The 16,027-nt window shown below is 49.6% G+C and overlaps 1 protein-coding gene across 1 annotated transcript in view; it reads right to left on the reverse strand.

Annotated features, from left to right (window-relative positions):
- Positions 1-3,029: 3,029 nt before the first annotated feature.
- The window catches only part of LOC106587799 (A disintegrin and metalloproteinase with thrombospondin motifs 7), a gene marked incomplete at both ends in the record, with an annotated part of 38,579 nt that continues 25,581 nt past the window's right edge, over positions 3,030-16,027 (reverse strand). Inside the window, 8 exons of the mRNA XM_045713404.1 lie at positions 3,030-3,176; positions 4,741-4,914; positions 6,293-6,445; positions 6,949-7,066; positions 7,156-7,305; positions 7,393-9,554; positions 11,488-11,701; positions 12,458-12,584. Of these exons, the coding sequence (XP_045569360.1) occupies positions 3,030-3,176; positions 4,741-4,914; positions 6,293-6,445; positions 6,949-7,066; positions 7,156-7,305; positions 7,393-9,554; positions 11,488-11,701; positions 12,458-12,584 (3,245 nt within the window). The remainder of the gene's footprint in view (positions 3,177-4,740; positions 4,915-6,292; positions 6,446-6,948; positions 7,067-7,155; positions 7,306-7,392; positions 9,555-11,487; positions 11,702-12,457; positions 12,585-16,027) is intronic.

Consider the following 16,027-nt stretch of genomic DNA (forward strand, 5'->3'; position numbering starts at 1 on the left):
TTTAACAAAACCACAGTCACTTATTCTTTGTTGAAGAGAAGTCTTTTGTAGAGTTCTACTCATTAAGGTAATATGGGTTTCTGTGTTATTCAAAGCAGAGCTTCAGCTCCATTTCTATTCAGTTTCAATTTGCATGCTTGTGAATTTCCCACCTAGGAGTTCCTTTCTATTCTATTCTGTCACCTAGGAGTTCCATTCTATTCTACTCTCCCACCAAGGAGTTCCTTTCTATTCTATTCTGTCACCTAGGAGTTCCCATTCTATTCTATTCTCCCACCCAGGAGTTCCATTCTATTCTATTCTCCCACCTAGGAGTTCCATTCTATTCTATTCTGTCACCTAGGAGTTCCATTCTATTCCACTCTCCCACCCAGGAGTTCCATTCTATTCTACCTCCCACCCAGGAGTTCCATTCTATTCTAGTCTCCCACCTAGGAGTTCCATTCTATTCTATTCTCCCACCCAGGAGTTCCATTCTATTCTACTGTCCCACCCAGGAGTTCCATTCTATTCCACTCTCCCAACCAGGAGTTCCATTCTATTCTACTCTCCCACCCAGGAGTTCCATTCTATTCTATTCTCCCACCTAGGGAGTTCCATTCTATTCTATTCTCCCACCCAGGAGTTCCAATCTATTATATTCTCCCACCTAGGAGTTCCAATCTCTATTCTATTCTCCCACCTGGAGTTCCTTTCTATTCTATTCTGTCACCTAGGAGTTCCATTCCATTCTACTCTCCCACCAAGGAGTTCCATTCTATTCTACTCTCCCACCTAGGAGTTCCATTCTATTCTATTCTCCCACCTAGGAGTTCCTTTCTATTCTATTCTCCCACCTAGGAGTTCCATTCTATTCTACTCTCCCACCTAGGAGTTCCAATCTATTCTATTGTCCCACCTAGGAGTTCCATTCTATTCTACTCTCCCACCTAGGAGTTCCAATCTATTATATTCTCCCACCCAGGAGTTCCATTCTATTCCACTCTCCCACACAGGAGTTCCATTCTATTCTATTCTCCCACCTAGGAGTTCCATTCTATTCTATTTTCCCAACTAGGAGTTCCATTCTATTCTATTCTCCCACCTAGGAGTTCCATTCTATTCTACTCTCCCACCTAGGAGTTCCAATCTATTCTCCCACCTAGGAGTTCCATTCTATTCTATTCTCCCACCTAGGAGTTCCATTCTATTCTATTCTCCCACCAAGGCATTCCATTCTATTCTACTCTCCCACCTAGGCGTTCCATTCTATTCCACACTCCCACCTAGGAGTTCCAATCTATTCTATTCTCCAACCTAGGCGTTCCATTCTATTCCACTCTCCCACCTAGGAGTTCCAATCTATTCTATTCTCCCACCTAGGAGTTCCATTCTAATCCACTCTCCCACCCAGGAGCTCCATTCTATTCCACTCTCCCACCCAGGAGTTCCATTCTATTCTACTCTCCCACCTAGGAGTTCCATTCTATTCTACTCTCCCACCTAAGAGTTAAATTCTATTCTATTCTCCCACCTAGGAGTTCCTTTCTATTCTATTCTCCCACCTAGGAGTTCCATTCTATTCTATTCTCCCACCTAGGAGTTTCATTATATTCTACTCTCCCACCTAGGAGTTCCAATCTATTCTATTCTCCCACCTAGGAGTTCCATTCTATTCTATTCTCCCACCTAGGAGTTTCATTCTATTCTACTCTCCCACCTAGGAGTTTCATTATATTCTACTCTCCCACCTAGAAGTTCCATTATATTCTATTCTCCCACCTAGGCGTTCCATTCTATTCTACTCTCCCACCTAGGAGTTTCATTATATTTTACTCTCCCACCTAGAAGTTCCATTATATTCTACTCTCCCACCTAGGAGTTCCATTCTATTCTAGTCTCCCACCTAGGAGTTCCATTCTATTCTATTATCTAGGAGTTCCATTCTATTCTATTCTCCCACCTAGGAGTTCCATTCTATTCTATTCTCCCACCTAGGAGTTCCATTCTATTCTATTCTCCCAACTAGGAGTTCCATTCTATTCTATTCTCCCACCTAGGAGTTCCATTCTATTCTATTCTCCCACCTAGGAGTTTCATCCTATTCTATTCTGTCACCAAGGCGTTCCATTCTATTCTACTCTCCCACCTAGGCGTTCCATTCTATTCCACACTCCCACCTAGGAGTTCCATTCTATTCTATTCTCCCACCTAGGAGTTCCATTCTACTCTACTCTCCCACCTAGGCGTTCCATTCTATTCTACTCTCCCACCTAGGAGTTCCATTCTATTCTCCCACCTAGGAGTTCCATTCTATTCTAGTCTCCCACCTAGGCATTCCATTCTATTCTACTCTCCCACCTAGGAGTTCCATTCTATTCTCCCACCTAGGAGTTCCATTCTATTCTAGTCTCCCCACCTAGGCATTCCATTCTATTCTATTCTCCCACCTAGGAGTTCCATTCTATTCTAGTCTCTCACCTAGGAGTTCCATTCTATTCCACTCTCCCACCCAGGAGTTCCATTCTATTCTATTCTCCCACCTAGGAGTTCCAATCTATTCTATTCTCCCACCTAGGAGTTCCATTCTATTCTATTCTCCCACCTAGGAGTTTCATTCTATTCTACTCTCCCACCTAGGAGTTTCATTATATTCTACCTCCCACCTAGAAGTTCCATTATATTCTACTCTCCCACCTAGGAGTTCCATTCTATTTCACACTCCCACCTAGGAGTTCCTATTGCTTTGTTTACAATCCTGAATTGTTTTGATCCTGTATTGTGATTCACACATTAAAGTCGAAGACAGAACATCTACTACCGCAGAGCATAAACAATCACGTTGTATGGTGCTGTGATTGTCTGTGATTGTTTCTCTGTGTGGGTGCATGTGAGTAGGTACATAATACAATGCAACATTACTGTAAATGAAGGCACAATGGTACATCCTTCACATACACACAACACCTGCAGGCTGTGTTTGTGTTTGTGTTTAGTGTGTGGTGTGTGTGTGTGTGTGTGTGTGTGTGTGTACAGTATGTGTCTCTTACCTGTCCCCAGGAGCCAGTGACCCATTGGGTACAGGGTTGGCTGTTACAGGTCTGGATGTTGCTGGGCTGATGGTCCTCGTCACAGCGATCCTCTTCTGGACAGGTAACCAGACGCTCGCTGCTCCCCTCCCCACACACCTCAGAGCACTGGGAAAACACACACACACACACACACACACACACACACACACACACACACACACACACACACACACACACACACACACACACACACACACACTTTTAAGGATAACCATGACTGTGCGTAGTGCTTTTCAGACAGTCTCAAAGCACTTAACATTGCATGAGGTGAACTATGTGGGTAACTCCTTATTACACATCAACTATCACAGTGATAACTCCTTATTACACATCAACTATCACAGGGATAACTCCTTATTACACATCAACTATCACAGTGAATATAACCCCTTATTACACAACTATCACAGTGAATATAACCCCTTATTACACATCAACTATCACAGTGAATATAACCCCTTATTACACATCAACTATCACAGTGAATATAACCCCTTATTACACATCAACTATCACAGTGAATACAACCCCTTATTACACATCAACTATCACAGTGAATATAACCCCTTATTACACATCAACTATCACGGTGATAACTCCTTATTCACATCAACTATCACGAGTGAATATAACCCCTTATTACACATCAACTATCACAGTGAATACAACCCCTTATTGGCACATCAACTATCACAGTGAATATAACCCCTTATTACACATCAACTATCACAGTGATAACTCCTTATGTACACATCAACTATCACAGTGATAACTCCTTATTACACATCAACTATCACAGTGAATATAACCCCTTATTACACATCAACTATCACAGTGAATATAACCCCTTATTACACATCAACTATCACAGTGAATACAACCCTTATTACACATCAACTATCACAGTGAATATAACCCCCTTATTACACATCAACTATCACAGTGATAACTCCTTGTTACACATCAACTATCACAGTGATAACTCCTTATTACACATCAACTATCACAGTGAATATAACCCCTTATTACACATCAACTATCACAGTGAATATAACCCCTTATTACACATCAACTATCACAGTGAATACAACCCTTATTACACATCAACTATCACAGTGAATATAACCCCTTATTACACATCAACTATCACAGTGATAACTCCTTATTACACATCAACTATCACAGTGATAACTCCTTATTACACATCAACTATCACAGTGATAACTCCTTATTACACATCAACTATCACCTGTGAATATAACCCTTATTACACATCAACTATCACAGTGAATATAACTCCTTATTACACATCAACTATCACAGTGATAACTCCTTATTACACATCAACTACCACAGTGAATATAACCCATTATTACACATCAACTATCACAGTGAATATAACCCCTTATTACACATCAACTATCACAGTGATAACCCCTTATTACACATCAACTATCACAGTGATGATAACTCCTTATTACACATCAACTATCACAGTGATGATAACTCCTTATTACACATCAACTATCACAGTGATGATAACTCCTTATTACAAATGAACTGTCACAGAAGATAACCCCAAATATCACAGTGAGAGGTTAGGCATAACTATGGGTAGTAAGGAGAGAGGTAAGGAGAGAAGGAGATGGGAGAAAAGGATTTAACTAACCTGTCCCCAGGAAGAAGAGTACCAGTCCAGGCAGGGCTGGGGTAGGCAGGGCATGCGGGACACTGGCCGGGTAGACACGGTCTGACAGTGGAAGGGCCGCAAAGGCCTCTGGTCCCTGGTGTCAAAGCACTGGATCTCACGCAGGGTCACCCCACCACCACAGTTCTTGGAACACTGGGGCGAAAGAGGGTGAGAGGGACGGGACTTAAACAATCCTGTTATTATGATAAAAAGTTGCTTGATACTATACTGACTGATTTATTATTAATGCATTAATATTCCATTGTCCCATCATTGTTATTGCGATACAACATTCCATTATCGTCCCATGCCTGAGTCATGGTACAACATTCCATTATCGTCCCATTCATGAGTTATCGCTACACCATTCCATTATCGGCCCATCCCTGAGTATCGCTACACAGTCCATTATGTCCCTCAGAGTTATCGCTACACCATTCCATTACGGCCATCCCTAGTAGCTACACCAGTCCATTATCGTCCCATTCATGAGTTATCGCTACACCATTCCATTATCGGCCCATCCCTGAGTTATCGCTACACCAGTCCATTATCGTCCCATTCATGAGTTATCGCTACACCATTCCATTATCGGCCCATCCTGAGTTACGCTAGTCCATTATCGTCCATCATGAGTTATCGCTACACCATTCCATTATCGGCCCATCCCTGAGTTATCGCTACACCATTCCATTATCGGCCCATCCCTGAGTTATCGCTACACCATTCCATTATCGTCCCATGCCTGAGTCATGATACAACATTCCATTATCGAACCATCCCTGAGTTATCGCTACAACACTCCCTTATCATCCCCGAGCTATCGCTACAACATTCCCTTATCATCCCCGAGCTATCGCTACAACATTCCCTTATCATCCCTGAGTTATCGCTACAACACTCCCTTATCAACCCCGAGCTATCGCTACAACATTCCCTTATCATCCCCGAGCTATCGCTACAACACTCCCTTATCATCCCTGAGTTATCGCTACAACATTCCCTTATCATCCCCGAGCTATCGCTACAACACTCCCCTTATCATCCCTGAGTTATCGCTACAACATTCCCTTATCATCCCCGAGCTATCGCTACAACACTCCCTTATCATCCCCGAGCTATCGCTACAACATTCCCTTATCATCCCCGAGCTATCGCTACAACATTCCCTTATCATCCCTGAGCTATCGCTACAACACTCCCTTATCATCCCCGAGCTATCGCTACAACATTCCCTTATCATCCCCGAGCTATCGCTACAACATTCCCTTATCATCCCTGAGCTATCGCTACAACATTCCCTTATCATCCCTGAGTTATCGCTACAACATTCCCTTATCATCCCCGAGCTATCGCTACAACATTCCCTTAACATCCCTGAGTTATCGCTACAACATTCCCTTATCATCCCCGAGCTATCGCTACAACATTCCCTTATCATCCCCGAGCTATCGCTACAACATTCCCTTATCATCCCCGTGCTATCGCTAAAACATTCCATTATCGTCCACTCCCTGGTGTGGGGCCTCACCTTGGTCCAGTTTCCTATCCTCCAGGAGGAGCAGGGTCGGAGGTAGCAGCGCCGGGCCGGCACAGGCCTCTTGGTCAGGTCACAGTCAGACTCCAGTCCCGTGCTGCAGACCACCAGCCTCCAGATGGCCCCCAGACCACAGCTAGTAGAACACTGCAACACAAGGGGAGGCAGTGAGGAGTGAACCAGGCATCATTCAATGTCTTGTAATACACTAAGAGTTACAGCCCATTCAGATACATAGAGATTAGTCACGGAGGACAAAATACTTCCTCATTTAAAAACCCAACACATTGGAATACGAGAGACTGTTCTGTCTTTCTGTACAGAGTAAATGTGGTTGACTTTGAGAGAGAGTGCAAGTCATATTTGATTTCACTGTTAAAACACAGACAGAAAGTGGCATGCACTGTTTCATGACCTGTTGGGCTGATATATTTCCCTGCTGGCAATCTAAAAAGGTCAGAGAGCAGCCATTCATCATGATAGGAGAGTTGGGTTGTTTCTGTAGGAACCTGAGGCCAGGGTGACAGTATGTCAGCATAATAAAGGGATGGGGACATGAATAGTGGCACACTGCTGGGCCTTGTTCCTCCCACACACTACATTTACACCAGGGAGAATGTGTGGAATGCATAGAGAGTGGTGCAACTCACTGCGCTCCAGTTGCCGGCTCTCCAGAAGGAAGGTGGAGTTGAGCTTGGCTTGGCACTGGGGTTGGCTCTGGTGTCCACCAGAGTGTGGTGGGAGAATGGGTTGGCAGAGTGGGCATGGCTGGCTCAGAGGACTGGGTGGGGGGTACGGCTGGCTCATGGGAATGGGTGGGGGACACGGCTGGCTCAGGGGAATGGGTGGGGGGGCACGGCTGGATCAGGGGAATGGGTGGGGGGCACGGCTGGCTCAGGGGAATGGGTGGGGGCACGGCTGGCTCAAGGGAATGGGTGGGGGGCACGGCTGGCTCAGGGGAATGGGTGGGGGGCACGGCTGGCTCAGGGGAATAGGTGGGGGCACGGCTGGCTCAGGGGAATGGGTGGGGGACACGGCTGGCTCAGGGGAATGGGTGGGGGCACGGCTGGCTCAGGGGAATGGGTGGGGGGCACGGCTGGCTCAGGGGAATGGGTGGGGGCACGGCTGGCTCAGGGGAATGGGTGGGGGGCACGGCGGGCTCAGGGGAATGGGTGGGGGGCACGGCTGGCTCAGGGGAATGGGTGGGGGACACGGCTGGCTCAGGGGAATGGGTGGGGGGCACGGCGGGCTCAGGGGAATGGGTGGGGGGCACGGCTGGCTCAGGGGAATGGGTGGGGGACACGGCGGGCTCAGGGGAATTGCTAGGGGACACGGCTGGCTCAGACTGGGTGAGGGGCATGGGTTTCGTGCCATCCTGGGGAGTGGTTGTGGTGACATCCACTGGGGGCTGGTATGTGAGGGGAGGGTCCATGCCCCTGGATCTCAGCATGGGGGGGATGAGGATCTCATTATAGTCAATCTCTGACCACCCGTATGGGGAGGGGACTGGAGGGCCCGCATTGGCCCCTTTAGATGGAGTTGGCCCAGTCGTGGAGGACTGTGCTGAAATGTCTGTCTCTAACTGGGCTGTGGCTGGCTCTGTCTCTGCTAACATTGACGGAGGTGGAGACTGAGGGTCTCCTTCCAGATGAGTGGAAGGAGGGGAGTCACTTCCAGGTGGAGACTGAGGGTCTCCTTCCAGATGAGTGGAAGGAGGGGAGTCACTTCCAGGTGGAGACTGAGGGTCTCCTTCCAGATAAGTAGGAGGAGAGGAGTCACTTCCAGTTGTTGATGTGCTGTGTTTGATGTTCTCCTGGTTTCCTGAGAGTGAATGGGAAAGAGGTGGGGGAGGAGAGGGTGGAAGATGTGGCTCCTGAGACACAGGACGTGAGGTCACGGTGAAGTCACTGTCGGTGACCCCTAAATTGACTTCGCTATCAGCTTTGGGCCCAATTTCAAAGTCCTGCTGATCAAAGTCTGGTTCACCAGGGGAAACGCCATTGTAATCCTCAGTGGAGTCTGGGGCTGGTGGCGCGTATGGAAGAGAAGTGGTTGCCTCCCATTGGGACAGGGTTGTGGTGAAAAAGCTGTCCTCGTATGTTTCAAACTCAAACACAGGGCCTGGGGAAGGTGGATCCAGGGGTGGAACCGGGCTCTCCGTTTCATCTTGGTAGCCAGGGGATTGTAGTCCAATTGCAGTCTCCTGGTGGGAATTGTAGTCCAAAACACCCACTTCTTTCACCTTTTCTACCATTGTTGTGGGTACGGTGCCATCTTCATAGTCATGGCTGACAGGGGAAGTGGTGGTACATTCGATGGTTGTACCAACATTGCCGTCTTCCACATCAAAATGGACATAAATGTCAGTGTTTTCATCATCCTTTTCTTCACTCTGGGGCCCATGTGTGTTGTCAGTGGTCCCCATGCTAGTGGACACCGGGCTGGCTGCTGAGCTGAGGTAATGAGGCCAACCAAAATTACCGTTTGTTCCTTTCCAGCTTTGTGAAAACCTGGTCTCTATAACTGGTGCTGAGGGTGTGGTGGAAACAGGTAGAAAATAGTCCTCTGAAAGGAGTACATCCTCCTCCTCTCGCTCTACTTCATTGGGCTTCGCCGTCTGTGGTCTTCCATCAACCTCTACATTGTCCAGGTTAGGGTCTTGTGGTTCCTCAACTTCCCTAATGAAAGGAGTCGTCTTAAAAGTGGTAGAAATGGGTGAGGTAGCTGTGGGAGGATCTGTTGTAGTTTCTCTGTAAACATGTTCTTCTGCACTAGAGCTTGGTTTAGGCTCCTGTTGTGGATCTAGTCCAAGATCACCCACCAAGTCTTTACCGTTGTTCCCCAAGCCAAAGTCATAGGAAATGTCCTCGTGGAATTTGATGAAGTTGTAGTCGTAGTAAAAATCGTCCACCGGTACATTGTTTTTGGCTGAGTTGTCAGTAGTCTTGTCAATGTGATTCGGGTGGGGGATGATGTTATTCAGATTGTTAGGGGCCCTTGGCTGAGTTCTAGTCGTACTGTGTTTGGGCAGGGGGTTGGAGTCAGGGATGGAGTTGATTTCGTTGATTTCCTTGCTGGACGAGCCACTGCCAGACCAGTCGTTGCTGCCACCGAAGACGTCGATGATTTGAGGACAGTCCTGGAGGTAGCATGGAGTAAGGGAACTAGGATTCTTTCGGGGGTCACAGTCTACCCCTGTGTTTCTGGAACAGACAACCTTACGGCTCCGCACACCACCGCCACACGTCAGCGAGCACTATGGGAGAAGCAGAGGAGGGTCAGATTAGGACAGACTGGTAACTGATCGATAACACAGCTTTATATTTATAACCGCTAAACACTAGTTTGAGTGCCAACTTCATAAACAACATGGTACTGTACACATAATCTTCAGGAACTGTCCACCTCCTCTACTCTTCAGGACCTGTCCACCTCCTCTACCCTTCATGACCTGTCCACCTCCTCTACTCTTCAGGACCTGTCCACCTCCTCTACCCTTCATGACCTGTCCACCTCCTCTACCTTTCCTGACCTGTCCACCTCCTCTACCCTTCCTGACCTGTCCACCGCCTCTACCCTTCCTGACCTGTCCATCTCCTTCCTCTACCCTTCCTGACCTGTCCACCTCCTTCCTCTACCCTTCCTGACCTGTCCACCTCCTCTACCCTTCCTGACCTGACCTGTCCACCTCCATCCTCTACCCTTCCTGACCTGTCCACCTCCTTCCTCTACCCTTCCTGACCTGTCCACCTCCGTCCTCTACCCTTCCTGACCTGACCTGTCCACCTCCATCCTCTACCCTTCCTGACCTGTCCACCTCCATCCTCTACCCTTCCTGACCTGTCCACCTCCTCTCCTCTACCCTTCCTGACCTGTCCACCTCCTTCCTCTACCCTTCCTGACCTGTCCACCTCCTTCCTCTACCCTTCCTGACCTGTCCACCTCCTTCCTCTACCCTTCCTGACCTGACCTGTCCACCTCCTTCCTCTATCCTGACCTGTCCACCTCCTTCCTCTACCCTTCCTGACCTGTCCACCTCCTCTCCTCTACCCTTCCTGACCTGTCCACCTCCTTCCTCTACCCTTCCTGACCTGTCCACCTCCTTCCTCCACCTCCTTCCTCTACCCTTCCTGACCTGTCCACCTCCTCTACCCTTCCTGACCTGTCCACCTCCTCTACCCTTCCTGACCTGTCCACCTCCTCTCCTCTTCCTGACCTGTCCACCTCTTCCTGACCTGTCCACCTCTTCCTGACCTGTCCACCTCCTCTACCCTTCCTGACCTGTCCACATCCTCCCTCTACCCTTCCTGACCTGTCCACCTCCTTCCTCTACCCTTCCTGACCTGTCCACCTCCTTCCTCTACCCTTCCTGACCTGTCCACCTCCTTCCTCTACCCTTCCTGACCTGTCCACCTCCTTCCTCTACCCTTCCTGACCTGTCCACCTCCTCTCCACTTCATGACCTGTCCACCTCCTCCTGACCTGTCCACCTCCTCTACCCTTCAGGACCTGTCCACCTCCTCTACCCTTCCTGACCTGTCCACATCCTCTACCCTTCCTGACCTGTCCACCTCCTTCCTCTACCCTTCCTGACCTGTCCACCTCCTCTCCTCTTCATGACCTGTCCACCTCCTATCCTCTTCATGACATGTCCACCTCCTCATGACATGTCCACCTCCTCTACCCTTCCTGACCTGTCCACCTCCTCTCCTCTTCATGACATGTCCACCTCCTCATGACATGTCCACCTCCTCTACCCTTCCTGACCTGTCCACCTCCTCTACCCTCCAGGACCTGTCCACCTCCTCTACCCTCCAGGACCTGTCCACATCCTCTACCCTCCAGGACGTGTCCACCTCCTCTACCCTTCCTGACCTGTCCACCTCCTCTACCCCTTATTGGTGCTCATAAGAGTTATCACTTACAATTAGGTGAGTATACATTTTAATTAGGTTATACACTGTGTGTTAGCTGCTTCCTCAAAATCTTTCCCATGCCTACTCCACTCAAATATCGTGGAACCAGAGTAAAACTAGCCTCTGTTTCAACTTGTACTCCCAGTGCAGAAAATTCAGCATTTTCCACATTAAACAAGACGAGACCAGATGTTCCTTCCTTCCTTAGCCTCTCCCTTCTCTGTGTGAGTCACTGCTGGAGCCATATCACATTCCCCTGAATGGCCTCCTCACCTCTGACCAGTTGCCTGTCGACCAGTCCGCGGGGCAGGGGACATGAGCGTTACAGGGCGCCGCTGACTCAGGCCTGGGCATGTGGTGACATTCAGAGGGCTGCAGGGCTCTGTTCTCCTCCAGACCCACGGCCTGGATGCACAGCACCGTCCTCTTGGCCAAGCCCTTCTCACCGCACGTGGCCGAGCACTTCTGCCACTCGCCCACCCACCATCTGAATGGAACGGTCACGAAGAAAGACAGACAGAAAGTGTAATGTGTGTGTGTTTGCTGTGTGTGTGTGTGTGTTTATGCTTAGTGTATGTTTGAGAGGGTGCATTCTTTCTGGTGTGTTTATATATATATATATATATTTTTTTTTTACCCCTTTCCCCCCAATTTTGTGGTATCCAATTGGTAGTTATGGTCTTGTCTCATCGCTGCAACTCCCCTACGGACTCGGGAGAGGCGACGGTTGAGAGCCGTGCGTCTTCCGAAACACACAACCCAACCAAGCTGCACTGCTTCTTGACACAATGCCCACTTAACCCGGAAGCTATCCGCACCAATGTGTCGGAGGAAACACCGTACACCTGGCGACCGTGTCAGCGTGCACTGAGCCCGGCCCGCCACAGGAGTCGCTAGTGCACGATGGGACAAGGACATCCCTGCTGGCCAAACCCTCCCCTAACCCGGGCCAATTGTGCGCCGCCCCATGGGTCTTCCAGTCGTGTCCAGCTGTGACAGAGCCTGGACTCAAACCCAGAATCTCTAGCAGTACAGCTAGCATTGCGATGCAGTGCCTTAGACCACTGCGCCACCCGGGAGGCCTTTCTGGTGTGTTTACGAACGCATGTATGATTTGTGTGTATGTGCATGTGTGTGCATGTACGTGTGTGTGTGTTTACAAAGGTGTATGTGTGTGAGAGAGCATGCAAGCCCTACAGTGGGTCTTGTTCCAGTATAAATCTGGTCCTAGGGCCAAACTCACATGGCTGGGCAAAGCTCCTCATTGCAGCTGGCTCGTTTATCGTCAGGACGGGTCGACGGGTCACAGTAGCCCTCTTCTACTATCCCAGAGGTCCTCTCCACACAGTGAACAATCTGTCGCTGGACACCTGGAATTCCAGAGGGATACACAGGAACAGCTGTTAGAAATGACACACACACACACACACACACACACACACACACACACACACACACACACACACACACACACACACACACACACACAGAAAGACCCCCCACACACAGAAAGACCCCCCAAAACACACACACACACACAGAAAGTCCCCCCCACACACAGAAAGACCCCCAAACACACACACACACACACACACACACACACACACACACACACACACACACACACACACACACACACACACACACAGAAAGACCCCCAAACACACACACACACAGAAAGACCCCCCAAACACACACACACACACACACACACACACACACACACAAAAGCCACACACACACACACACACACACACAGAAAGACCCCCACAACACACATAGAAAGACCCCCCAAACACACACACACAGAAAGACCCCCCAAACACACACAGAAAGACCCCCCAAACACACACACACAGAAAGACCCCCCAAACACACACAGAAAGACCCCCCAAACACACACACAGAAAGACCCCCCCAAACACACACACAGAAAGACCCCCCAAACACACACAGAAAGACCCCCCCAAACACACACACAAAGACCCCCCAAACACACACAGAAAGACCCCCCAAACACACACACAGAAAGACCCACACAGATTCTAACACAGAATAACAGAGACAGACAGACATGTATACTTCACATACATACACCCACACACACACACACACACACACACACACACACACACACACACACACACACACACACACACACACATCTAAAACGCAGACACACACCAAAGCACCCAGACATATCCTCAGACACGCATCAAGAAGCAGGTCTCAGAACAGAAACTCACACAGGCATGAACACAAGTCAAATGTTTCTACAGTTTAAGATACATTACTGATTAATAGCTTTCAAAGCAGATTCCTACAGTAAATGTTGGTCTGTCAACTGAGTTGCAGTAAACCCATCTACAATGCATTTGGAAAGAATTCAGACCCCTTGACTTTTTCCACATTTTGTTATTCTAAAATGGGTGAAATAAAATTGTAAAAATCCTCAGAAATCTACATACAAAACCCCATAATGACAAAGCAAAAAACTGTTTTTTAGACATTTTTACAAATGTATTTTAAAGAACATAATTTACATAGGTATTCAGACCCTTCGCTATGAGACTAGAAATTTAGCTCAGGTGCATCCTGTTTCCATTGATCATCCTTGAGATGATTTTACAACTTGATTGGAGTCCACCTGTGGTAAATTATATTGATTGGACATGATTTGGAAAGGCACACTCCTGTCTATATAAGTCTATATAAGGTCCCACAGTTGACAGTACATGTCAGAGCAAAAACCAAGCCATGGGATCTGGAACCACTCATATGTCCCTGCAGTAATTAATGGACCATAGACTGGGATCTGGAACCACTCATATGTCCCTGCAGTAATTAATGGACCATAGACTGGGATCTGGATGCTCTGGAACCACTCATATGTCCCTGCAGGCATTATGGGTTGTCAAATTACCACTGCAATTCAATTCTGGAAACATGGATGATTATTAAAAGACTGAATATAAATGAATGTTAGGCTAATACATTCTACTGCTATTCATCCTTAATGATGAATTATAGACATTCCTATACATTTTATACCCAGCAATATTAGGGTAACTTGAGATTTTGCAAAGGGGTTACTGTAAGTCAATGTTTACAGTAGTTTAAAACACAAAGAAATCTGAAATCCATTGGAGGCACATTTCTAATGATTCTCATAAAGTTCTGTCTAGCAAGCTGGGACTTGTCTGAATGCAGAACAGAAACTTTATTTTCCCTCTTCGTCTTCTGCTCGACTCACAGCTCTCTGAGACAACATCCCTCACGTCACACCTCATAGCCAGAACAAGCCTCAAATCTAGGGAGCCGCTGTGATGAGAGTTGTGGTTGTGAGACAGCGCTGGACAAGACAAGAAGGAAACCCCCTGAGGTGGCGAGACCAATTTATCTATTCCTCTCATCTTTCTCCCCGTCATTAGCCTCTACTCCCCCTCAGGGCTTCCAACCCATCTGAGCAGGGGCCAATCTCTCACCTCCGCTGGTCCTTCCTGCATTGGCCAGTGAGACGGCTTTGTCTGCTAGCTGACTTACACCTTGATTGACAAACCCTGGGAGAAGGAGGGGGAGGCACAGCAAACCCTGGGAGAGGGAGGGGAAGGCACAGCAAACCCTGGGAGAGGGAGGGGAAGGCACAGCAAACCCTGGGAGAGGGAGGGGGAGGCACAGCAAACCCCTGGGAGAGGGAGGGGGAGGCACAGCAAACCCTGGGAGAGGGAGGCACAGTAACCCCTGGGAGAGGGAGAGGGAGGCACAGAAACCTCTGGGAGAGGGAGGGGGAGGCACAGCAACCCCTGGGAGAGGGAGGGGGAGAGCACAGCAAACCCTGGGAGAGGGAGGCACGGCAAACCCTGGGAGAGGGAGGGGGAGGCACAGCAACCCCTGGGAGAGGGAGGGGGAGGCACAGCACCCCCTGGGAGAGGGAGGCACGGCAAACCCTGGGAGAGGGAGGGGGAGGCACAGCAACCCCTGGGAGAGGGAGGGGAGGCACAGCAAACCCTGGGAGAGGGAGGGGAGGCACAGCAAACCCCTGGGAGGAGGCACAGCAACCCCTGGGAGAGGGAGGCACGGCAAACCCCGGGAGAGGGAGGCACGGCAAACCCTGGGAGAGGGAGGGGAGGCACGGCAACCCCTGGGAGAGGGAGGGGGAGACACAGCAACCCCTGGGAGAGGGAAGGGGAGGCACAGCAACCCCTGGGAGAGGGAGGGGGAGGCACGGCAACCTCTGGGAGAGGGAGGGGGAGACACAGCAACCCCTGGGAGAGGGAAGGGGAGGCACAGCAACCCCTGGGAGAGGAGGGGGGGGAGGCACAGCAACCTCTGGGAGAGGGAGGGGGAGGCACAGCAACCTCTGGGAGAGGGAGGGGGAGGCACAGCAAACCCTGGGAGCTGGGAGAGGGAGAGGGAGGCACAGAAACCTCTGGGAGAGGGAGGGGGGAGGCACAGCAACCCCTGGGAGAGGGAGGGGGAGACACAGCAAACCCTGGGAGAGGGAGGCACGGCAAACCCTGGGAGAGGGAGGGGAGGCACAGCACCCCCTGGGAGAGGGGGGAGGCACGCCCCTGGGAGAGGGAGGGGGAGGCACAGCAACCCCTGGGAGAGGGAGGGGGAGGCACAGCAAACCCCTGGGAGAGGGAGGGGGAGGCACAGCAAACCCCTGGGAGAGGGAGGGGAGGCACAGCAACCCCTGGGAGAGGGAGGCACGGCAAACCCCGGGAGAGGGAGGCACGGCAAACCCTGGGAGAGGGAGGGAGGCACGGCAACCCCTGGGAGAGGGAGGGGGAGACACAGCAACCCCTGGGAG

The sequence above is a fragment of the Salmo salar genome, unplaced genomic scaffold, assembly GCF_905237065.1.
Source record: "Salmo salar unplaced genomic scaffold, Ssal_v3.1, whole genome shotgun sequence".
Taxonomy (NCBI): Eukaryota; Metazoa; Chordata; class Actinopteri; order Salmoniformes; family Salmonidae; genus Salmo; species Salmo salar.